The sequence below is a fragment of the Papio anubis genome, chromosome 14 (genome assembly GCF_008728515.1).
Source record: "Papio anubis isolate 15944 chromosome 14, Panubis1.0, whole genome shotgun sequence".
NCBI lineage: Eukaryota > Metazoa > Chordata > Mammalia > Primates > Cercopithecidae > Papio > Papio anubis.
The window spans coordinates 74,808,282-74,832,634 of NC_044989.1; the positions used below are offsets into that span (position 1 = coordinate 74,808,282).

General features: G+C 44.4%; 1 protein-coding gene across 3 annotated transcripts in view; it reads right to left on the reverse strand.

Moving 5' to 3' along the window:
* Positions 1–29: 29 nt before the first annotated feature.
* M1AP (meiosis 1 associated protein) overlaps positions 30–24,353 on the reverse strand; it is a 96,786-nt gene continuing 72,462 nt past the window's right edge. For 2 of the 3 annotated variants that reach the window (XM_009184491.2, XM_009184490.2), the window contains exons 5-11: positions 23,649–23,822; positions 18,388–18,550; positions 17,365–17,506; positions 4,124–4,330; positions 2,290–2,430; positions 1,784–1,840; positions 417–1,009 (exon numbers count right to left, since the gene is read on the reverse strand). In XM_009184491.2, the coding sequence (XP_009182755.1) occupies positions 851–1,009; positions 1,784–1,840; positions 2,290–2,430; positions 4,124–4,330; positions 17,365–17,506; positions 18,388–18,550; positions 23,649–23,822 (1,043 nt within the window). In that variant the 3' untranslated portion in view covers positions 417–850. Of the gene's footprint in view, positions 1,010–1,783; positions 1,841–2,289; positions 2,431–4,123; positions 4,331–17,364; positions 17,507–18,387; positions 18,551–23,648; positions 23,823–24,353 lie in introns of all 3 variants that reach the window. The other variant, XM_021924997.2, reaches the window with a different exon arrangement.

The following is a 24,353-nucleotide window of genomic DNA, read 5'->3' on the forward strand; positions in this document are numbered from 1 at the left end:
AGCACAGAGTGGTTTTTTTAAAAAAATATTTTTTTATGTAGAGATGGGGGTCTCACTGTGTTGCTCAGGTTGGTCTCGAACTGCTGGCCCCAAGTGATCATCCCACCTCAGTCTCTCAAAGTGTTGGGATAAAAGGTGTGAGCCACTGCTCCCAGCCCAGAGTAAACATTTTATAAATGGTAGCTATTATTCTGTGGATGGAGGGAGCAACAGGAAGGTTGGTACATGTAGGGAGAGAGTAACAGGAAAGGAATAGGTCTTTTTTACACCATCCTCTCCCCTGTTCTGGGCTGTATGGCAGCCCTCCCACCCCGCAACACACACACTTTGCATGTAGGTACCAAGCACTTGTCTTTTTGGAGGCTTACGCCTGGTGGTGTAGCGGGAAGGGTACAGGCTCTGCAATGAGGCTTGGATTTCAATTCTACTTGTTTTTTATGAGCTTTGAAAACCTCATCCTTGTTCCTGAGGTCCTGTTTACCAAAGGTGATCTGACCTCATCCACCTGCTTACACAGAGCTACAAGAAGAAATTCTGGGTTAGGAATGCTCCTAACAATGGTGGAAGCTTACTGGGTGTTTAATCTTCACCTGCGTAAACAGTATCAAATGATTCAAAAGAAAATGAGAGTCCTTGCTCGAGAAGGGACAGGCTCAGGTGTGTCGCTTCCCGACTTGAGGAGTGGGACAGCAGCGAAACAGAGGAGGGGAAGGCTGTTGTTTCCCAGTCAGCCCTCACTCACAGAGCCTCAGGTGGATAGAAAGCAGGTCTGACCACACACAGATAGCCATTATGTGAACCTGAGCATGGATGTGGTTAAGCTGGGCAGCTGGGCTCTGGTGCTGGTGACTTAGGGCCCTGAGGGATCTTCCTCCCACTCTGAAGGCAGAAAGAAGGCATCTGAGGAAGATTTGCTGACTGCTGGCATCTTGGAGGCTCTGCCTGGGACAGGAGTTATAGGCAGGGGGGCCACAGTGGCTCGAGCTCGGTTGGTCTGCAACTGCCCAGTCTGCAAAGAGAGCAACCAGAGTCTTCTCTGAAGATCAGAGTTTCTGAGCACCTATCCCATTCTCTGTTGGGCTTCCTGTCCTAACTCTTTCGTAAGTCCCATCCCTGGAGTGACAGCCTCAAGGCCCAGGACAGTGATCTGGAGTCCCTTGAGCCCAGCCTCAACAGTGCCTATCTCCTTGCCCAGTGTCCTACCTCTGGCAGCTTGCCCAGCAGCTAACTTGTGGTAGCCCCTGCTCCTACCTCTAGTTTGAAAATGTCCTCCTGTAATTTTAGCTAAGACAAAATGACTTTTTTTTTTTTTTAAGACAGGAACTTGCTCTGTTACCCAAGCTGGAGTGCAGTGGCACAATCTTGGCTCACTGCAGCCACAACCTCCTGGGCTCAAGCAATCCCCCGACCTTAGCCTCCCAGGTAGCTGGGACTACAGTGAGCACCACCACTCCCAGCTAATTTTTTGTATTTTTGTAGAGGCGAGGTTTTGCCATGTTGCCCAGGCTGGTCTCAAACTCCTGAGCTCAAGCGATCCACCTGCCTTGGCCTTCCAAAGTGCTGGAGTTATAGGCATGAGCCACCATGCCTGGCCCAAAATGATAATTTTTCTAAAGGCTGTGTTACTAAGAAACTGAGAAAAAGTTAATAAGGGCAGAAGGAAGCCCAAATATTATATAGAACATGGGTCTCATAAAAATATTTCTCCATCCTCAATCATTCTTCCCTCTTCAACCCCAACTGTCTTCAATCCCAGTCATGGGAGTCCTCTCGAGTTACTAACCTTGGTCAGCCTCCTTTCCTCATCTATAAATGAGCAAACACGTACCTTGCAGGGATGCTGTGAGGATTAAATGAGAAAAATATATGAGCAAGCACTTATCATAAAACCTGGCAAATGACTGGTGCTCTATAAATATTAATTTCCCATCCCTTGGGCATTTCTTTTCCCACCTTTCCTTCAGCCTTTTCTTTCAGGAGGACTGTGGTCATAGTTCCTGTGTAGCCAGTTTGCTTAATGGGACAATAGTCTGGTAAATGACTAATGAGTTATCATAAACACTACAATTAAAACACCTAAACATTATCATATGTAAATGCCCTAGCAAACAGGCCTCCCTACCCAGTAAGAGTTCTAATTTTCCCTTCCACCAGGGGTGGGATCCAGGAGGAGGGCTACTCCCTTGGATGGGGGTGGTGTTGGGATGGGGGAGGAGGGCTTTCTAGGACTCTGGGCATGAAGGGGAGGGAGGGGAAATAAGGAAGAGGAGGGAAGGAGAGGAGTGGTACCTTTCTCGGGGCTCGGCTCTCCCAGTGTGGGTGGAGCCGCCCCTGAGGCTTGGCATAGATGTTGCTCAGGTGTGAGTACAGGTGGCTCTGAACCTGCAAGGGGTTGTAGGTGGGCTCCAGCTCCAGGCTATCCAGCATGCTCTGAGGAAAAGAAAAGAGGGGCCTTACCCAGGGAACTTGAGGTCACAGAACACAAGATGTCAGGCAGTGATCCAGAAGTGTGAGGGGCTGGAGGAAGTGTGAAACCCCAGGGCTGCCATGAAGGCTGTGAAATAGATGCTGTCCCACTGGGTGTTCTGGCCTGAGGTCCAGTGCTTGTGATGTAAGGGCCAGGCATGGGTAGGAGAAGTAGGAAAAACCCTAAGTGGTTAGGAACACTGAACACTCTGGCCCCAAGACGCATGTCCAGGGGTTCTGAGGGGGCTGGCGCACATGAATGCTACAAGGGATCCACTGTGGGCACGGAGGGAGAGTGTGTCAGCGGGCTACGCAGCAGGGCGGGGTGCTCACAGCCTGCAAGGCGAGTACATGGAGTTCTCAGCCTGGAGGTGAGCTGAGCTGAATGGAAAGGGAGGAGGGGATACAGGAGTACAACATTCCTGTGCAGTCAGGTTTTCCGGCCACAACATCCTGTGCCAGGAACCACTGGCCCCAAAGTGAGACGCTGAGCGGGCCATGGCCATTTGTGCCCACCTCTCTCTGTGTCTCTGTGGCCGCCAAGCCAAGAGTACAATCCCAGGCCTTGTCCTTGCTGCGTTTAAGCCAGTGAGCCAGCAGCAATGTGGTTCCAGTTCTCCCTACCCAGAGCCATCCCTCCTTAGCCTGGGGAGACTAGCAGAGCAAATGTAGAGAATCCAGATCCCAGGAGGAGGAGGAGGAGGAGGAGGAGGAAAAAGTGGCCTTTGCATCTACATCCATCTCGTCTCATTTTGAAGCCCTTCCTATTTTGGGCACCTACATTGGCTGCCTTTTCCTCCTTTTCTCAACAAACATAAATGAGCACAACTCAGGTATACACATATGCACACATGCAATGCAGAAAGTTAGACCCCTAAGAATACACCAGCACAGATATGCACAGGCACATCTATACCCACTGCCACCAATTTGGAGACCCAAGCACAGACACATTCAAAAAATAAACACACAAAGACACGAAAACCCATACAAAGAATGATTTTTTGGGTCTCCTTTTACACCCTTCTCCTTTCTTTTTACTTCTGTCTTCTGCTGTTGTCTTCTCCTTTCCTTTCCCTCCCAATGTTCTGCTCTCCCTTGTCTAACATCACAATCTCCTCTCTGGGGAGGAGGTGGGGGCAGGAGAACCAGTCTGTGCAAAGACAAAACCGACAAAACAAGTGTCCAGTGCATCCCCAGGAGCTGGAGCTGCCGGTGCTGTGGCTTCCTCCCCTGCCTCCCTGTGCCCTGGCCTGCCATCAGGCTTCTACTCTGTGATGCTCCCTTTTCTCCTTCACAGCCACCTATTCCTCAGATTTCAGGTCCGTGTGCATGTCATGAGTCCTCTAGGATGACTCTAATTCCCAGTCATCACTGATGCCAATATCCCTTTTCTCTCCCAGTTTTTTCTTCTCAAGTCTCATTTCCCTCAACCCAGCCTCCATTCTATTTCACTCCTTACCCTGCTGCCATCATCTAAGTGTTTACTTCCTTCTTCTGGCATCATTGCCTATTCTTGCTTTCTCTTCTTACTGTCTTACCACACTCCTTCCTCAGCTTCCCATCCATTCCCTCCTGGGCTCACTCCTCTCCCTCCTCCCTTTCTCAAACTCCATTCGCTTCTAGATCTGTCCCATGAGATCTGGGCTCCACTTGCCTCCACATTCTTAAGACTGTCATCACGTGGGTCCTCAGGTAGCAGGGGGAAGGTGCTGGGAAGCATCAGTTCCCGTGTGGCCACCGCCTTCACCAGCAGTGTGAGGGAGCGTGATGGCATGATCACATAGAAGGTGCTGGCAGGAATTCTCTGGCTGTGTCCTGGGCCCAGTGGTTCCCCCTTGGCTAACAGCAGCCATTCTCTTTTCTGAAACAAGGACATACAGAAATACTGGTTCATCTTTAGTCTATGGCATGATTTGAGGATCAGTCCCAATTGAAGTTTCCCTGACTTCCAAGGGTGCTGAGGGGGCAGAGCCATTTAACTTTGGCCCTGGTAGGGAGGGACTTCCTGCTTGAATCATCAATATCACGAGGTACTACTCTTCCTGCCTGGTCTGGGATATGCCAGAGAGAGTACATAAAAGGGTCAACAATGGAGAGAAAAGTTAAGAAATGCCCTGTAACTTGAAGTAGATGTTCATCCCAGAGGGGCCTACCATATTCAACACTACATGTGGACTTTTAAGAATTATAATTCTTAAAAACAGAGTCTTGAAGCCCATGGTGCGTGACTATACTCCTAGCTACTCAGGAGGGTGAGGTGGGAGGATCCCTTGAGCCTAGCAGATCAAGGCTGCAGTGAGCCATGATTGTACCACTGCACTCCAGCCTGGGTGACAGAGTGAGACCCTGTCTGTCTCAAAAGGAAAAAGAAAAAAGCAGTACCTTGAAACCAAGACTTGTATGAAGTGTTGTCTGTTGTAGAAATTCAGTTCTTCTTTTGAGGGTAATAAAGTCTGGTTTGTTAACAACTGGGATTAGAACGGGCTGACTGGGGAATATCCCTGGAATGTCCAGAGAGTGTACAAGGTAGTAAGGCCAGATGTGGTGGCTCACATCTGTAATCCCAGCATTTTGGGAGGCCAAGGCAAGAAGACTGCTTGAGCCCAGGAGTTCAAGACCAGTCTGTGCAACATACCAAGACTCTACAAAAAATTAAGTAAATAAAGATAGATAGATGATTGATAGATAGACAGATAGAGAGAAGGCAGTGAAAACAGCCTGCAAAGTGGGAGGAGAAAGAGAGAGCAGGGCCGGGAGTGGTGGCACACACCTGTAATCCAGCACTTTGGGAGGCCAAGGCGGGTGGATCACCTGAGGTCAGGAGTTCTTGACCAGCCTGACTAACATGGTGAAACTCCGTCTCTACTAAATACAAAAAAATTAGCTGGGCCTGGTGGCACATGCCTGTAATCCGAGCTACTTGGGAGGCTGAGATAGGAGAATCGCTTGTACCTGGGAGGCAGAGGTTGCAGTGAGCCAAGATTGTACCATTGCACTTTAGCCTGGGCAATAAGAGCGAAACTCTGTCTCAAAAAATAAAAAAAACATAAATAAAGAAAGAGCAGAGGGAGAGGTGGGTGGGTGCAGGGCCCTTGAGATCATCTTAGCCGATCACAGGACAAGAAGAGTCAGGATGCTGGGGGCAGTGCCGCTGTGGATGACGGGTATTATGGAACAGAGGGTGGCACTTTGCCATATGCCATGGAGATGGCAGAGGTTAGGGCATGGGTAAGAATAAGAGACAACCAGACTTCTGAGAAGATTTCGTAGGTGTATCCTTTTAAATGAGCCATGAAAATGAGGCAATTTTTTGTGGTAGCTTTTCAACAAAAACCACAAAACTCCAGGAAATATGGAGTTAGAACTATTATAATCATCTCAAACTGTGTCCTCTTACTGGGGGTGATCGTCAGTTACATCTGGTACAAACCATAACAACCTCCCTGCTACATAAGATGGAAGAAAACACATGAGTTCTGGCTACTCTTATATGAAAAGTTGAGACAAATAAAAAAATAGGAAAGGCAAAGCAGGGGAAAAGATTTTCAGAGAAAGAGGAGTGTCAGTGTCTTGGGGAAGACAAATAGAAAGAGACACAGTGAGACAGAAAATACTTGCTGTACCATTAGAGTTAGACCCCAGCGGGGAGGTGCTGGGGTGGTCATAGGGGAGGCTCTGCACTTTGAAGCAGTGTCATCATTCTGTGCAGTGTGGAGCTCTGAGGAGGTCTGGTAGGCACAGCAAGTGGTAGGAAACGTGTTAACATCTCCAAGAAAAACAGGTATGTACCATTCCTGTGGTTGCTGACCTTTGTGGGGTAGGACTTGACTGAAAATTCGGGAGGCATGATGCATCCTCATTAGAAGGTTTCAGGGGTGGGGCAGATAATTTGGGCATGGGAAAATTAGTCATAATCATAATTACAAACTTTAATGGAATGCTTATCAGGCACCAGGTACTGTGCCAAGAGCTTTATGCATGCCTTCAGAAGTTCATGCTTGCTTAGTGCTTTGCTTCTATCTAGAGATGTGCTGTCTTCCTGAAGAACAAATTCAAATGTGCAGGAAAGTCAGCTTGATGCTTAGAATCCATCACACTGGGAATAAATGGTATAGAAATCATGGTGTGTGTGTATGTGGGTGGGCGGGGAGGAACTGCTACTGCTCTGAGGACATGGCCTGTTTAAGCCTGGAAGGGATAGTAACCAGGAAGTTTCAGGGGACTCCATTTCAGTTGGCTTAAGTAACTTCTGATGGGGCTCAGGGGCTCAGGATTTGGATTATTAGTATTGTTTTAAATCTTCTATTTTTACATTGATTCCTGCATTTGCTTGTGAATTTTTTGTCTATTAAGAATTTATTGGCCGGTCACGGTGCCTCACGCCTGTAATCCCAGCACTTTAGAAGGACGAGGTGGGCGGATCACCTGAGGTCCGGAGTTCGAGACCAGCCTGACCAAAATGGAGAAACCCCGTCTCCACTAAAAATACAAAATTAGCTGGGCATGGTGGCGCATGTCTGTAATCCCAGCTACTCCGGAGGCTGAGGCAGGAGAATGGCTTGAACCTGGGAGGCGGAGATTGCTGTTGGCCGAGATGGTGCCATTGCATTCCACAGCTAACCTCATACGTGGTGGTGAAAGAGTGGATTCTCTGCCTGTATCATCAGAAACAAGGCAGAGATGTCTGCTCTTGCTACTTCTATTCAGTATTGTCCTGGGAGGTGTGTTGAAGACCAGAAGGCCGTTTCCCACATTTTCTGACCTGTTTTAAGCTCCTTGGATTTTCGGTATGATCCTAGGGGGAGAGGCACCCATAAAGATATTGAGTGTGTCAACATCCTGGCCCTTGGGAACCAATGTTTTCTAAATTTGATTTAGAAAAAATATAGTAATGTGACATTTCTCATATCAGAGAGCTATGGTGCAAAAGGTCTAGATAGATGTGGCAACAAGTACATGGGTGTGGAAAGGCAAGAAAGATGAATGGAGACAGGCTGTGGTGGAGGCAAGAAAGGCTTCGTAGTGAAATTATTTAAGCAGCATCTAGAAAAAAATGAGTAGATACTTGTCAGGTGGACAGAGGCAAGAGGAAGGGAACAGCATGAAAAAAGGTGTGGAGGTGTGAAACAGTTCAGCATATTTGGAGAACATTCAGTCATTTATTAGTGTGGCTGGGGTGGAGGATGCGAGGGGCGTAGGTGAAAGATGAAGCAAGAGAAACAGACAAAGCTGGGTCACAGGAAGCCCACTGACTCATGCTAGGCTGCTGTTCTAGCACCTGTCCATCCCCTGACCCGCCCAGATGCTACACTCTAACCTCATTCTGTTCTCGAATGGCTCCTGACCTGCCATCACCCCACTCTCAGCTTGGATTCTTGGTCTTGAGTCTTCGCCTATTTAACCAAGGACTTTCCGTTTCCCCACCCAGTTATAGCCCAACTGGCTCATTGCCTGTGTACTTAGACTCCTGCTGAACACATCATGGCTTGAATCCTGTAACTTCTGTGGCCAATTAGGGCAGACATGGACTGTAAAGCTCTGGAATGTGTCTCCAGAGACTCTGACATTTTAAGTAGGAAACTGAAAGACCTAGGTGGTATTTTCATTTCTTTTTCTAGCTCACACAGATATGACTTTGTAATTGAAATGAGGATGTGGAAAGTGAGTCACTAGCTACATAACTAGGACTATACAGCAAGATTTGGTAATAGAAATGATATTTTCCTGGCAATGGATAGATTGATCTCATAAAGACTTGGAAAAAATTAATTTTATTTATATATTTATTTCCTACCACATTCCACAAAACAGCTACGCCAGTTTAGAAAAATGGAACAGCATAAAAAGATAAAATAAATAATTATGGGGACTGGGCAAAAGAAAAATAAAATAGGGCAATAAAACAGCCAGGATTAGATAAGCTCACAGAAATACAAACCACCCACTTTTGCTAGAAGGGAGCTCCATAGCTTTTCCTGATATAAAATGTGGGTGAAGCTGTCTGTGGCTTATTGAGTAGTCAATATATTTCAGAGCACTCCTGCAATCAATATGCTGATAAATTTCACGGAGCTGTAGAGTGGTGTAGAGTTTGGGGCCCGAAGCCAGCCTTTCAATCCCAACTCTACCATTTACTCTCTGGGCCTCAGTTTCCTCATCTGTAAAACAGGGATAATAATTCTTACTTCATAGAATGGTTATGGGGATAAAATAAGTTAGTAGCTGTGAAGTGTTTAGAACTGTGTCAGGTACATGGTAAGCACCATGAAGTGTTAACTTTTCAAAATTAAAAATACATTTAATTATGAATGTTTATTTAACTTGGTTAAATTAAAAATACTTGAATAATTCTTAGATATAGATCTATAAAAGCTCCAAAGAATGCTGCCAAAACACATAGCTCTCTTGTGGTCTGTATTAATCTAAGAGTGACATTTATGGGAGTGGTGGACAATACATATTTTTCAGAAAAGACTGGGAAAAGTCTTGCCTATCTGATGAAGTGATCATTTTCCGAGGAAAAGCAAGGAAATACCTGAATACAGCAAAATAATCTATGAGGAAGACAGAAAAAATTTTCAAGTGAAAAATCAGGGAATGAAATAACAAGGCTGTGATTGACGAAGGCTTAGAGTATGTGTAAAATGTAATTTGAAAAGTTACACAACATTTATAGTCGATGAGGACTGGTGGGTTGGCACTAATCATTACGACTTAATTATGGCAATGTGAACTCTGTTCAGAAGAACTGCTCAAAAAAAAAAAAAAAAAAAGAAGCGCAAGTGAAGAGGCAGTGGTTGAATAAACTGAGCTATACCCACACTTGTAAGGAAATCCACGAGCCTGAAAATGAAAATATGGTGAAGCCAGCCAAATGGCTAAGGGGAACTTAGAAGATGTGCTGTATGTCTGAACAGATAGCAAAGGGGGAATAAATGAGCATTTAATAAACATCTACTTCTGCATCTAAGTGGGTTGGAGTGGCCAGAGGCAGACTGGTTCTCCTGCCTAGAACAATCAGAAAAGCTGGATAATTTGTTGGAAGGCATTAAGGAGTTGCTGAGGCAATGAGATCTAGAGGTAGCGAAGTCGCTAGAGAAGGAAGAGTCCACAGAGATGAGGGAATTATTGCAGCTGCTTATACCCTGGGAGTATATGTTGATTCTGGGACAGAGGGCATGCTGGTAGTGGTGGCTGGAGGAGCTGAGAATCCAAGACTTCCACCTGTGGAGGCAAGTATAGGAGAACAGAGAAACTAGCAGATTTTTTGGTGGAGCCTTGGTGGTGGGAAGGGATGGGAATCAAGTTAATTTTCCCCCAAACACATTTGCTAAATATTAGGGCTGCATGGAGCAAAAGGCAAAAACACTTAAGGAGAAAGATTCCAAAAAGTAGAATGTTTGAGCAGACTTGGGCGCCAGTGATTAGAGGTGGGACCTTCCAAAGGGAGGGGATACACATAATACACCAGGCTTTCAGTGGAAAACTCTGGAGGGCCAGGAACAAACCCTGGATAGATTGAGCATTAGCAGGACTGCAGCCCAGCCTTGACTCAGCACAGTTTCTAGTGAAACAGGATGCTCAGCCACCACTCTATCTGCCTAGTGTGGGAAGGGTGAGCCCTCTCTAGAGAAAGCTAACACCAGCTGGAGTCTCTACAATTTATTTATATATGTTATTGCCAGGTGTGACAAAAGACATGTGCCACATGTCTGAACACCAAGAGAAAAAAGAGACAATAGAAACAAATACATAAGTGATCCAGGTATTGGGGTTAGGTGACAAGAACCTTAAAATTACCATGATTAGTATATTTAAGAAATTAGGGCTGGGCGTGGTGGCTCATGCCTGTAATCCCAGCACTTTGGGAGGCCAAGGTGGGTGGATCATGAGGTCAGGAGATCGAGACCATCCTGGCTAACACGGTGAAACCCTGTCTCTACTAAAAGTACAAAAAATCAGCCGGGCGTGGTGGCAGGCGCCTGTAGTCCCAGCTACTCAGGAGGCTGAGGCAGGAGAAAGGAGTGAACCTAGGAGGTGGAGCTTGCAGTGAGCCGAGATCACACGACTGCACTCTAGCTTAAGCAACAGTGCAAGACTCTGTCTAAAAAAAAAAAGAAAAGAAAAGAAAAAAAAAGAAATTAGATGAAAATATGGAGAATTTCTTCAGAGAATTAGAATCTACAAAAATAGAAACAAATGGAAACTGTAGAACTGCTAGCCAACCACTATGTGGAAATCATGTGCTAGACATGTGCTGGGTGCTTTACACACCCAATATTTAATCATCTTAAAAACCACATGAGGTATATTTTATTGTCTATATTTTATATGTGATGGGACAATAGTTACCAATGTGTGTGTCATGCACCTTCTCCCTTACTCTACTTTTTTTTTCTTTTTTTTTTTGAGATGGAGTCTCACTCTGTCACCCAGGCTGCCAGGCTGGAGTGCAATGGCGTGATCTTGGCTCACTGCAACCTCCGCCTCCTCGGTTCAAGTGATTCTCGTGCTTCAGCCTCCCAAGTAGCTGGGATTACAGGCATGCACCACTACCACCAGCTAATTTTTATATTTTTAGTAGAGATGAGGTTTCACCATGTTGGCCAGGCTGGTCTTGAACTCCTAACCTCAGTTGATCTGCCTGCTTCTGCCTCCGCCTCCCAAAGTGCTGGGATTAGAGGCGTGAGTCACCGTGCCCGGCCCTCCCTCACTCTACTTCTATTGATTAAAGAAGAAGCTTTATCAGCTTTAGTTCTTAGTATTTTAAATAGGTAGAAGGAGACAGGACCTGAGAGAGAGGAGGACTACATTATGTCAGAGAGGCTGAGTCAATTTATAATATATGGCTGAGAGAGGGAGGAAGAGGATTGAGAGAGAACAGGGACTGAGGAGGTAGAGATATTTTGTGTATGTATATGTGTGTGTGTGTGTGTGTGTGTATGTATACCTGTGTGTGTGAAAGGTTCTAGGAACAGCTTCAGGTTAGAGATAATTGGGTGGGGGAAGAATATTTGAGAAATGTCATCGTGGGTTATGAACTAGATCCTCTTTGCTGTCCTTTGAATACACAAATCACTTTAAAATTTACTTTTGGGCCTCTGATAGTGCTTCCATATATGCCATTTGTGCAGAGACTAAGCCACATAGGGGCCATTACATTTGTTAGGGTTACCATTAGATAAATACCCCAATGCTTAGTGAGGGTAGGCAAGTTGCCTAAGTTCACACAGTTGGAAAATGAAAAAAGCTGTCAGGAACCTAAGGCCATGTGATTCCACAGTCCAGGATTTTCCTGGACAATACAAATTATATTTTACTACAACATATTAGAAAACTGCCTTGCCGTGACTCCTCCAAAAAGAGAAGTAAGAAAGGGGGAATTTCTACTGTGGGCCTAAATTTGACCAAAGCCTAGGAATTGGTTAGTAAAGTGGGGGAGTGGTAGAAAAGGCACTATGTCAATCTGGAGTTTGGGTAGTCAAATTATATCTTTGACTTCAATCTCAAACATAGGATCATATACTTAAAAACCTACTTGAAATATGCTTTTCTCCAAAAAGAAACAGCATACAAATGTCTAATGACAAGTGGAAGAAACTGGAGAGCTCTCATTCAAGAAGTACCACTTGAGCTTGGTCTTTCAGGATAGGGTAGGATTTGAACACACAGAAATGAGAGAAAGGTCAACATGAACAAAGGCTCAAAGGCGGAAAAATTTAAGGTTTTTATATTAATTTGATTGGAGTGTATGGTTAACGAAGGGGAATAATGGGAGATAAGGTGGGACCTTGAATATTAGGCTAAGGAATATGGACTTTATGGATGAACAATAGTAAGCCACAAAGTATTTTTAAGCTGAGTAGTGGCAGAATCAGTGCTGAATAGACTAATCAAAAGATTAATCTGTTGGCATTATGCCAAGTGGACTAGGAATGGGAAGCACTAAAAGCATTGAGACAAGTTGAGAGATTATTGCAGTATTAAAGGAAAGGTTAAAAGGGCTTGAACTAGGATAGTGATAACAGATGCTATAGGGATAGAATAGGCAAGGTGTAATATGTGATTGAATATTGATAACATAGAAAAACATGTGATAGGGGAATGCTTCAAGGAAATTAAGCTGGTGCCAATGTGCAGGGAAAACCAGAAGAGAGAGAGATTGGAGGCAGGGAAGCCTGTTAGGAGTTTACTGAAGAAGTCCTGGTGAGACAAGCAGTGGGAACAGGAAGTAAAGAAGAGTTAACAACTCATGTTATGAGTGGAAAATTGATGTGACTTAGTGATGAAGTAGCTGTAAAGGGTGAGATGGCTGAAAGTGACTGAGGTTTCAAGCCTGGGTGACTAGACAATGGCGGTGCTGCTATTAACAGAAAGGCAGAAGTTAGAACGAGAACTTGGCTGGAGGGGAACATCACAATGAAAAACAGAAAGCAAGAGAGTTAAATAGGGAGCTGACTTGAAGTCAGATTTTAAAAGAACATATGAAAAAGGTATATGAAAGAATAAAAAACCAAAGATGGAGTTAAAGAAGCATGGCAAACTTGTAAAAATAGGCTTAGGAGGTTAAAACCCTAAATAAATCTTTTTTTTTTTTAATTGTAACCAAATGTGTGATTTATTTTGGGTAGAAAATAATTAAAACTGAGGCCTTTTTCCAAAAAAGGGGAGAAATAACAATAGCAGATAGTACCCTGAAAACCCTAAATAAATCTTGTCACACTTAAAAATATTTGTGTTGAATTAATGAGCTGAAGTTTGTGAAAAGTTTGTACTCTATAACATACTGCCATTCAGGATTTTTGCTGCTTGGAGAAAATGTCATGTGAAAAGCAAGAAGGAAGAGGCATTTAAACACTGTTTTGCAGCCAGGCGCGGTGGCTCACACCTGTAATCCCAGCACTTTGGGAGGCTGAGGTGGGCGGATCAACTGAGGTTGGGAGTTCGTGACCAGCCTGACCAACATGGAGAAACCCTGTCTCTACTAAAAATACAAAATTAGCTGGGTGTAGTGGTGCATGCTTGTAATCCCAGCTACTCGGGAGGCTGAGGCAGGAGAATTGCTTGAACCCAGGAGGTGAAGGTTGTGGTGAGCCGAGATCGCGCCATTGCACTCCAGCCTCGGCAACAAGAGTGAAACTCTCTCAAAAAAACAAAAAACAAACAAACAAAAAAACTGTTTTGCTTCTCTCTTTTCCAGAATAGGAGAGTGATCTTTAATCTAGAGGAGGTGGACCAAACAGAGTAAAGAGAACAGCAGTACAAGATGGGTAAGCAGCTGTTATGAGTACTGTGCCATTTTAAGTGAGTTCAGCTCCGCTGAAGTACAGAAGCATAGGGTGTAAGCGAAGGGAGAATTAGCTTCAGTGTTATAGTCTGTATTTATCTGGCTACATCCGGAGTAGGGAGTTCAGCAAATAAGTTAAAAACATGGGCTTTGTAGTCAACAGAACTATGTTCAAATTCTTTTTAAATTTTCTTTCTTTTTTTTCCACCCTCAGACAGGGTCTCCCTCTGTCACCCAGAGTGCAGCAGTGCAATCGTGGGTCACTGCAGCCTTGAACTCCTGCGCTCAGGCGAGCCTTCCACCTCAGACTCCCGAGTAGCTGGGACTACAGGCATGAGTCACTGCTCCTGGCTAATTTCTTAATTTTTAATAGAGACAGGGTTTCACTCTGTTTCTCAGGCTAGTCTTGAATTCCTGGGCACAAGTTATCCTTCTGCCTTGGCCTCCTAAAGTGCTGGGATTACACGTATGAGCTAGGTCCTCAAATTCTGACAAGACTACTTTGGCAGCCGTGTGACCTTTGGTAACTCACTTGGTCTTTTTAGGCCTCAGCCTCCTCCATCTGCAAAAGTTGAGATAACAATCCCTACTTCACAGAGTATTGTGAGGATTAAATGAGGTAAAGTATGCAAAACACCTGGTTAAGTGACTACCACTTAGTAAATGCTCCAAAATATGGGTATCTACTAGTGACAGGTCAACTACATCCCTGTCCTTTTCCATGACAGAAGACTAATAAAGAGGTCTCAGCCGGGCGCGGTGGCTCACGCCTGTAATCCCAGCACTTTGGGAGGCCAAGGCGGGCAGATCCTGAGGTCAGGAGATCGAGACCATCCTGGCTAACACGGTGAAACCCTGTCTCTACTAAAAATACAAAAAATTAGCCAGGCGTGGTGGCGGGCGCCTGTAGTCCCAGCTACTCGGGAGGCTGAGGCAGGAGAATGGCGTGAACCAGGGAGGCGGAGCTTGCAGTGAGCCGAGATCACGCCACAGAACTCCAGCCTGGGCAACAGAGCGAGACTCCGTCCCCTCAAAAAAAAAAAAAAGAAGAGGTCTCTTCATCCCTACAACAGTGCTTGGCACACAGTGGTCAGTAAATATTTGATAAATAGATAGATAGATAAATACAGATCCTCAGACCCTGAGTTTAGTGGCAGGGAGACTCTAATCTTGTGTAGGTAAGCCAGGATGGAAGGGAATACTTTTTCCTATCCTTATTATTACTTTTTTTTTTTTTTGAGACAGAGTCTCACACTGTTGCCCAGGCTGGAGTGCAGTGGCACAATCTCGGCTCACGGCAACCTCTGCCTCCCAGGTTCAAGCGATTCTCCTGCCTCAGCCTCCCAAGTAGCAGGGATTACAGGTGCCTGCCACCACGCCCAGCTAATTTTTTATCTTGTTTTATTTTTAGTAGAGATGGGGTTTCGTTATGTTGGCCAGGTTGGTCTCGAATGCCTGACTTTGTGATCCACCCACCTTGGCCTCCCAAAGTGCTGGGATTACAGGCGTGAGCCACCATGCCCGGCCTATTATAACTATTTTTTGAGACAGGGTCTTGCTCTGTCACCCAGGCTGGAGTGCAGTGGTGCGCTCTTGGCTCACTGCAACCTCCGCCTCCCGGGTTCAAGTGATTTTTATGTCTCAGCCTCCCGAGTAGCTGGGATTACAGGGGCGTGCCACTATGCCTAGCTATGTTTTGTATTTTTAGTAGCGATGGGATTTCACCATGTTGGCCAGGCTGGTCTTGAACCCCTGGCTTCAAGTGATCCACCGGCCTTGGACTCCCAAAATGCTGAGATTACAGGCGTGAGTCACCACACCAGGTTATAGTTCCTATAACTTTTCCCCTACTTAGGACATTTGAGTTGTTTCCAATTTTTCACCATTGTAAATAACACTAAGATGAACATGCTGGTACATATCTTCGCTCCCTTTCCTGACTGTTTTCTTGGGCTACATTCCCAGCAAAAGGAAAGGGTATCATTTTCCAGAAAATTTACACCCTCTCTAGCAGTGTATTAAAATGTCAGTGTATGTTTAAAATATCAAATACTGTAAGAATGTATTGAAGCCACCTGGGAGAAATTCTTCCCAAGTGATGTATCATCTCAGATTCTGAGGAACTGGGTGGAGTAAATAGTAAACTGAGCTGTCGGGCACTAACAGTTACAACGGCTCCGTTGTCTCTGCTCTGCAAAGACAGGAGATGGGTGTTCTTCAGACAGGAAACAGGAACTCAGTGGGTGGACCTAAAGGGGAGTGTGGGCTTTGAAACAGGAAAAAAAGAAGTCTGCTTCTGATAGTGAAAGAGATGCATTGCTGTGCTGTCCTCATCATCCTACTAGGTCAAACCTTCATTCTATATCTGTCTTTGCATTCTATTTGCAGTTGTTTTAATTTTGCTAAGTGTTGTGTTAGTTTCATGTGACTGCTTTTATTTTTTCCATTTCAGGGAATGACATCCATCTAGTTCAAGTCAGAAACTGGGCAGTTATTTGATACTTCCTGTTTCTCACTCCCTATATCCAATCTCTCAAACAAGTTCTGACAATCCTGTCTCTGAAATATTTCTACACTTGGTCATAGCCAAAAGGCCAAGAAACAATTCTAAAATATTTCTCTAATTGGTTTGCTCATCTCATCTTGACTTGCAATGTTCTAGTCCGAATCACCACTGTCTCTTGCCTAGACTACTGCAATACCCTCCTATCTCATTTTCATGTTTCCATTTTTGCTTCTGCAAGTTCATTTCCAAATTTCTGCCCAAGTAATATTTTAAAAACTTAAATAGATAATGTTATTTCTCATGATTTGTTTCCTTAAGTCCAAATCCTTAATTTGGCCTACAAAGCTTTGCATGATTTGACCCCTGCTCACCTCTCTAACCCTACCTTTTGTCACTCTCTCCCTTCCTCCCTGTTTCAGTCACAATGGCTTTTCTGTTCTTGATTTTTCTCTCAGCTCTTTCCAGCCTTAGGGTCTTTGCACATGCCTTTCCCTACACCTTAATGCTCTTCCTGCCACCCTTCACCTGGTTAATTCTCACTTATCTTGTAGGTCTTAGTTTAAATGTCACTTTTATAGACAGGCTTTCTTATAGCAGCCTCTTCTTTTCCTTTATAAACTTCTCATAATTAAGAATATATACATTTCTGTTTCTTCCATTGGAGAGTGGGTTTCTTGAGGTCATAGTTAATGTCTTTTAGGTCACTACAGAATACATATCTAGGGCTTGACACAATGTCTGGCACAGACTAAGTGCTCTTCATTTAAATGAACCATAATGTCTATCACAGTGTTATGAAGGAAGTAGGTTTTAAAATACAGGTACTTATGGAAAATTCGCTGTTGCCATTTAAATGTTAAGCTTACAAATAGGGAATTTTCAAGTTTAGTGTTGTACAACTGAATTCAGGAATTATTCTCTATAGCATGAAACCAACAAAAGGCAAGTCATATTTACTCCAAATTTCAGAGTATATCCAGTTTTTTCTGTCCTCTTGAGGGTTGAGGCAGATTTAGGATTGGGCAGAGTTAGTTAGCTGCTTTTCTGTGGTTGGTACTTTAAAAATGATTCTTCTTTTTCACCTGGGGACATGGGTACTCACCAGCAGGCTGTGACACAAAGCATGGAAATGTTGCTGATTTGTCTCTAGCTCATCCCAGTCCAGTTGCCAACAGCTTGTAGGTCTGAGGATGAATGGGAGTCCATATGTCAATGACTCACAGAGCCCGCTAGATTTTAAAGCCCTAGGAAGAGATAATTACAGTGAAAGACTCCTTAGTGATATCTGGAACCTCTACCTAGATCCACTTCAATTCAGCTTAACTCTAAGATGCTACTGTGAAAGCTTTTAAATTAGTGTCTGTGAACTATCCATCTTTGTATGGCCAGCATCTAGCATAGTATCTAGCACACAGAAGATCGTCAAAGTTCAGGAACCTTTGCATGGGCACAGTGGTAGCAACTGGGAAGAGTTGAAGTGGACTCTGCCATCATTGCTAATTCATTGTGTGTGTGTGTGCTTTTTTTTTTTTTTTTCTTCAAGATAAGGGCTTGCTCTGTTACCCAGGCTGGAGTGCAGTGGTCCGATTATAACTCACTGCAGCCTTGAACTCTTAGGCTCAAGTGATCCTCCTGCCTCAGCTTCCCAGAGTGGCTGGGATTACAGGCATGAGCCACCATGCCTGGCCTGCTAATTCTCTTCTACAATTGGTTCTCCTGGAAGAAGGAATTCTAGTAGTTAGAGAAATGGGAGGGGGCAGGGGTAGATCCTATGTACCACTTACTCCTTGAAGGTTGGATCTCTGTCCTGATGCTTAAACAAAGTAGTTATTCAGTAAACATTTACTGAATGGATAAACACCTTTCTAATGAGTCAAAAGAAAAACAATCCTCATGCAGACCTCAGCATGTTCTACTGTAGCGCTTCTCCCACCATCTGCACATTTAGCCTCCACATGCTGAGTAGCCTGTCTTTGCTTCCTCATGCCGTAGCTGTAACTGCTACTTTGGAACTGACTCTTGCCTGCCTGACACTTAAGAGATACCATCCATCTCTGGACCTCCTAGTCACAGAACCACTAAGAATAGCATTTGCATGGATTGGGGAGGTTCCCTTGGACCATACTTGATCACTTGGAGCTCGTAATGAGAGGTCGATGACTGGGAAGCCATCTGATAGAGTGTGATGAAGTCTCCTTTGGGGTCATCCATTCTCAAGGAGCCGTCAGCTGTGCCAGGGAGTAGGGATGGGCTGAGCAGTCGCTCTTGGAGATCACATTTCAGACACACTACAATAAAAGCAGCATTGGAGGAAGGATTGTGAGTAATAAGTTACCTTAGGCTATGCCATTAAGAGACAACATCTGCTATCCATTCCATCTCTACCAGGCAAGCAAGGGATAGGAGTAGGCAGGAGAGTGGAAAGAGGAAAGTCTGACTGGTTTGGGAAGGGAAAGCCGGTCTGGAACCTTTAAGTATCTCTATCGCAAGTAACTCTACACAAGAGTTAACTTATTTTCAAGGGTCTGACATGATTTTTACTTGTTTTACTTCTGAGCTGGCTGAGGAGCTGTCTCATAGTGAGACATCTGGCTTGTGATCCAGTCTGAGGAACATGCATCCTCTGTGGAGGAGGTAGCTAGTGCCAAAATATGCAGAGGCCCTTTGGCAATCACAGAAGGAAATCTTGCTTCTGCTGCTTCCTTGTGGCTAAGCTTTGGCAACAGTGCAGGTCAGATGAAGGAAGAGCAGGAAAGCAGAAGTCAGGCAGTCAGATGACTGCTACTGTTTCTCTGTGGGCTCATTCAGGGACATTCCCGGTGGGGGGAAAGGAATAAGTTCCTGAAATAGCTTATTTTTTAATTCCCCCAAGGAAACATGAATTTAGGACCTTCTGGGCCTTGGAGCATCACAGTGGCATCAGACAATTCTGAGGAGTGCTTAGGCTAGGTAGGAGTTACTCATCTCGGTATTGTACTCTTCTGTATTAAGCTTCTGCTCCAGTAGGGAACTGCATATGCCATAGTGTATCATGATCTGTTGCACAAGCTTGAATCCTTGATATTACAAAGTTCTTCAATAAAACATATACCTGGTTTGAATACTGGTAACAAACTTGTGAATATACGAATGTTAAGTATTTCTGAGAAGGCTGGTAGTTGATGTTAGTGACTTGTGAAATGACTGTACTAACTGCAACATGAGGTAAAAAAACAACATAGAAAAAAATAGAATGGCAGAACAGATGTCAGATCAGCTGGCCCTCCTGGGCCCCGTGAATAAGACCTAGACATTAGGTCTTATCACATTAGACATTGTTAATAAGACACTAATTCTGGGTGAGACGGCCCTCAGCATGACATGTCCCAGAGCACAGGAAGTCAGTAGGAGGGACTTTGCCTAGGACTCCAGCTTCCTCTCATTTCCTCTGTGCCTGACTTCTCCATTTCCAGTCCTGAGGCTTTAGGACTGGACAGGACTCCAGCTTCCTCTCATTTCCTCTGTGCCTGACTTCTCCATTTCCAGTCCTGAGGCTTTAGGACTGGACAGCTGTGTTCATCGGGCTGAGGTTTTCAATTCTGGTTGCAGTAAGAATCATCTAGGGCAGCAATCCTCAATCATTTTGCCATTAGTGACTGGTTTCATAAAAGACTGGTTTTTCCATGGGGTGGTGGGGGATGGTACTGTTCCACCTCAGATCAGCAGGCATTAGATTCTCATAAGGAGTGCACAACCTAGATCCCTTGCATGTGTAGTTCACAATAAGGTTTGGGCTCCTGTGAGAATCTAATGACACAGCTGATCTGACAGGACGCAGAGCTCAGATGGTAATGCTCGTTCACCTGTTGCTCACCTCCTGCTGATCCAGTTCCTAACAGGCCACAGGGGTTGGGGACCCCTGATCTAGGAAACCTGAAAAAGATACTGATGTCTGGGCCCTACCCCAGACCAACTGAATCAGGGTCTCTGGGGGTGAAGCCCAGACACTGGTATTTTTTTTTTATACTTTAAGTTCTAGGGTACATGTACAAAATGTGCAGGTTTGTTACATATGTATACACGTCATGTTGGTTTTCTGCACCCATTAACTCATCATTTACATTAGGTATTTCTCCTAATGCTATCCCTCCCCCAACCCCCCACCCAATGGCAGGCCCCAGTGTATGATGTTCCCCGCCCTGAGACACTGGTATTTTTTTTATAAGTTCCCCATGTGATTCTTATTGCAGCCTGGATTACGAACTACCCAAACTGTGGTCTCAGCAGAGTGTCCCAAAGCTGGGAAAGCTGTTTTAGCAGGGTTTGAATTTAGAAGCAGGTGTGCTTCTCCTACCCAGAGCCCAGATGCAGATGTGGCAGACATGGTACCTAAGAACAAGAAAAGAAACTCATGTGTAGCTCACCGTGTGCTCTGTCAGAGGAAGGCCTTTCTAAGGGAAGCACCTAGAGATGGGGTGAAGGGCCCTAGGCAGTCAAAGAAGCAGGTGGCATCAGATAGAGAACCTTGTAAGAAGGAGTCAGAGTGAACATCTGAGACACACAACCCAAAGAGTCTAGAGGAGGAAAACTTGGGGTTTTTGTTTTCTTTCAGTTTTTGTAGTGAGCCATAGTCCAGAAATCTACATGTGTGGCAATACATAAATTTTTAAAATAATAGTGACAGCATAATCTTTATTGTGGTTGTTTAAAATCTCACATCCACCCTAGAAGACGCCTAATTTCCCCAGACCTCATTCCAGCTGTGCCTGAACATCTGGATTCCAGTGAAGACCTCCCCAGCAGAAAAGCTGACTGCAGTCTGGATCTAAGTTCCACTCTGCATCCTGCAGACCTACAAATTTCTGAAAAAATGATTATAGATGGAGATAAATATTCTGGCTCTGACCCTGGTGCTGAAAGCTTTGGAAAGAGAGAGGGGAAGCCAGAGAAATTCCAATTAGCACCATGGGCAAATGCCATGTGATAGTGGAAGAAAGGCTGGTTACAGGAGTTCTTGACCTCTGAGGGTCCCAGCCCTCCTAATGAAAGAAGTGAATCTCTAGCCCCTTTGTTCAGAATTGCTTAGCATGAGGCAGGTTAATATAGTATATAAAAGCCCAGGTTCTGGAGGAAGACAGACCTGGGTTTATTGACATTGTCTGGGCTGAGAGTGTCAAGTGTACAAAATATAGATTTCTGATCCTAAGGTTTAAGAGTAGGCCCTGTTGCCTGACTTCAAATCTTAGCTCTGCTACTAATTTTCTGTGCAGCCCTGGGAAAGTATGTTTAATTTCTCTAAGTCTCAGTTTTCTCATATGTAAAATGGGGGTAATATTGTATTTAATTGATTCTAAGACATATTTTTTTTCATCTCTATCTGTGTCTTACAATTGCCATTGGCCAGGTAGGCACTCTAAGTCCTTACTTACTACTCTAATCTAAAAGAGCTCTCTCAATGCAGGTAAAATACTACTTCTAAGTGACAAGAAAGAGCTGTGTAATGTTTAATGGGCAATGTCTTCTTTCTTTTTTTTTAAGAAAACTTTATCATTAGGAAAATTTTTTTAGAGACAGGGTCTCACTCTGTTACCCAGGCTGAAGTGCAGAGGCTCCATCACGGCTCACTGCAACCTTGAACTCCTAGGTGCAAGTGATCCTCTTGGCTCAGCCTCCTGAGTAGCTGAGACTATAGGTGCATGCCACCGTGTCTGGCTAATTTTTTATTTTTATTTTTTGTAGAGACAGATCTATGTTGCACAGGCTGTCATTAATTCCTGGCTTCAACGGATCCTCCCACCTTTGCCTCCCAGAATGCTGGCATTATAGGAGTGAGCCACTGCACCTAGCCTGTTTTCTTTCTTACTGGTACATAAAATAGTGGTGTATCTTACAATTATAGCATCTTAGATTCAATGACATATGGTAACAGTACCTGCCTCATAGTGTTATGTGAAGATAAAATGGGATAATGCAAGAAATGAAGTTAATTTAGTGCTTGGCACAGAGGAAGGGCTTAGTAATGTTAGCTATACACTAGCTTCTGTATAAAGGTGCTGGCTGCCTTAAATAGGGAAAACAGATAAGTGAATTCCAGAGGATAGGACAGGGAGAAATTGGTACTATCAGCCTTGGACAAAAGGGGTGGAAAGGAGGTTCTGGGAAGAATATTTTACACAAAGAAAAGACAGATTAATATCAAGTTAAGTTGGCAAAGGCATCCTGGGCACTAGGTTGAAATAGGGGAGAGAGGAAAAGACTTGACGGCCATTCTTAGACAGAGGGTCTTGGGAAGCCTTAATCCTGTGTAGTAACACCTCCAAAAAGCCCTTCCCTGTCCTAAAGAAACAATGGTCATAAAGAGTTTTATAATAGCTGAAGAAAAGGAACATATATAAAAACTCAAATAGACTGCCAATGGCCAAGCAACAGCTCTCAGAGGCGGCAGTAACCCTAGTGAATCGTGTCAAAGCTTAGGAGAAGGGCTTTGGTAAACATCATGTTCAATCCATTCTTCAACCCTCAATGATCTCTGTAGCCATTACCAGTATTCTGTTCAATGAGAAAGACAGGTACAACTCCCAGCCCTAAAGAAGATATACTTTGGTCATTTCTCTTTGGAGCTGGTCCCTGAGGACTCAGCTTTCCCAACCTCAGTGTGGCTCATTAGACTGATAGATGGGCCCATCCATCTGCAGGCCCAGCCGCCCCAGGTCCTGCCTGAGCCAGCCTTCTGAGGAGATGGGAGAATGGAAATGGCCTTATTCCTGCCATCTAGTGGGACCTGAAATGAAGTATAATTGCCAGGCAGAACAGTATCTATTATCTAGGATCCTTCTGGCATGCCCAGAATACTGGATTGATTTCTTGGTTGCAGTAATTGCCTGAACTACTTTGTGAACATGGTCTTGAGCACCGGTTGTCCTCCCTGGGGCGTATCTCTGTAGGTTCTTTAGTTTTCCCCCATTTGCTGCCTCCCTAGTGAGAAGATCTTTATTTAACCTTGGTTCTCTTCCTCTTGCCACAGGCCATATTGATATTGCTGAGGTAGCAGCATGCTCCAAATTATAATGTCAAATATATTTACCACATTAAACATAAGAATATTGAGAAATGTGATCCACTGTGTTCTTACGTAGTCTAGCCAATTCTCTGTCATTGAGGTATCTCAGACTTTGCCCCTAAACTAACTGGCCCTTGCTGGTTGGGCTTAATTAGGTTCAGCTTTCTAACTGTGATTGCTTCTTAGAACTTCTCTTCTTATTCCTCATGCTTATACTGGACAGCCTCATCCAATCCTCTTCCAGTCCCCAAACCTCAACAATGCTTTATTCCACTGACTCACCAATCTAGAGTCCTGATCCCAGATAAGAATAATCATAGCCTAAATATCTTTTGGGGGTTATGTACTTGGATTATCTCTGGGTCTGGAAGTGTTGCTGAAACACTGTGAAGAAAGAAGAAGATGGATTTGTTCTTGGTCTGTTCCACCGTTATGTAGCCAGGCTTTGAAGAAAATCTCCATGCTGACAATATCATTGTCTATAGTCTGAAGGTCAATGTCAGTTCCCAGAATAGAACTCTCTGCAAAAGAAAGGGAAATAAAGTGTTCACTTAGATTGTAAATTTTGAGTAATATAAAATTTTAAATACATCCATCTTTTCTTTTTTGAGACGGGGTCTCATTATGTCACCCAGGCTAGAGGACAGTGGCTGTTCACACCCGCAGTCATTGCTCACTGCAGCCTCCAAATGCCTGAGCTCTAGCAATCCTCCTGCCTCAGCCTCCTGAGTAGCTGGGACTACAAGCACTCACCACCAGGACTAATTTTTTTAAAAACTATTTTTTAGAGATGAGGTCTCACTATGTTGCTCAGGCTGGTCTCTAACTCTTGGCCTCAAAGCAATCTTCTTGTCTCAGCCTCCCAAGTAGCTGGGATTAGCTGGGATTATAGGCACTTGTCACTGGCCCAGCTTCCATATCCATTTTTTGATCCATTGACTGTACCTCTAGACATCTAGCCTAGAGACATTCTTGAGTAGTACACAAAGAGACATATGCAAAGATGTTTGGTATAGCATTGCTGTAATAACAATCAAAACCCCAAATAGGAA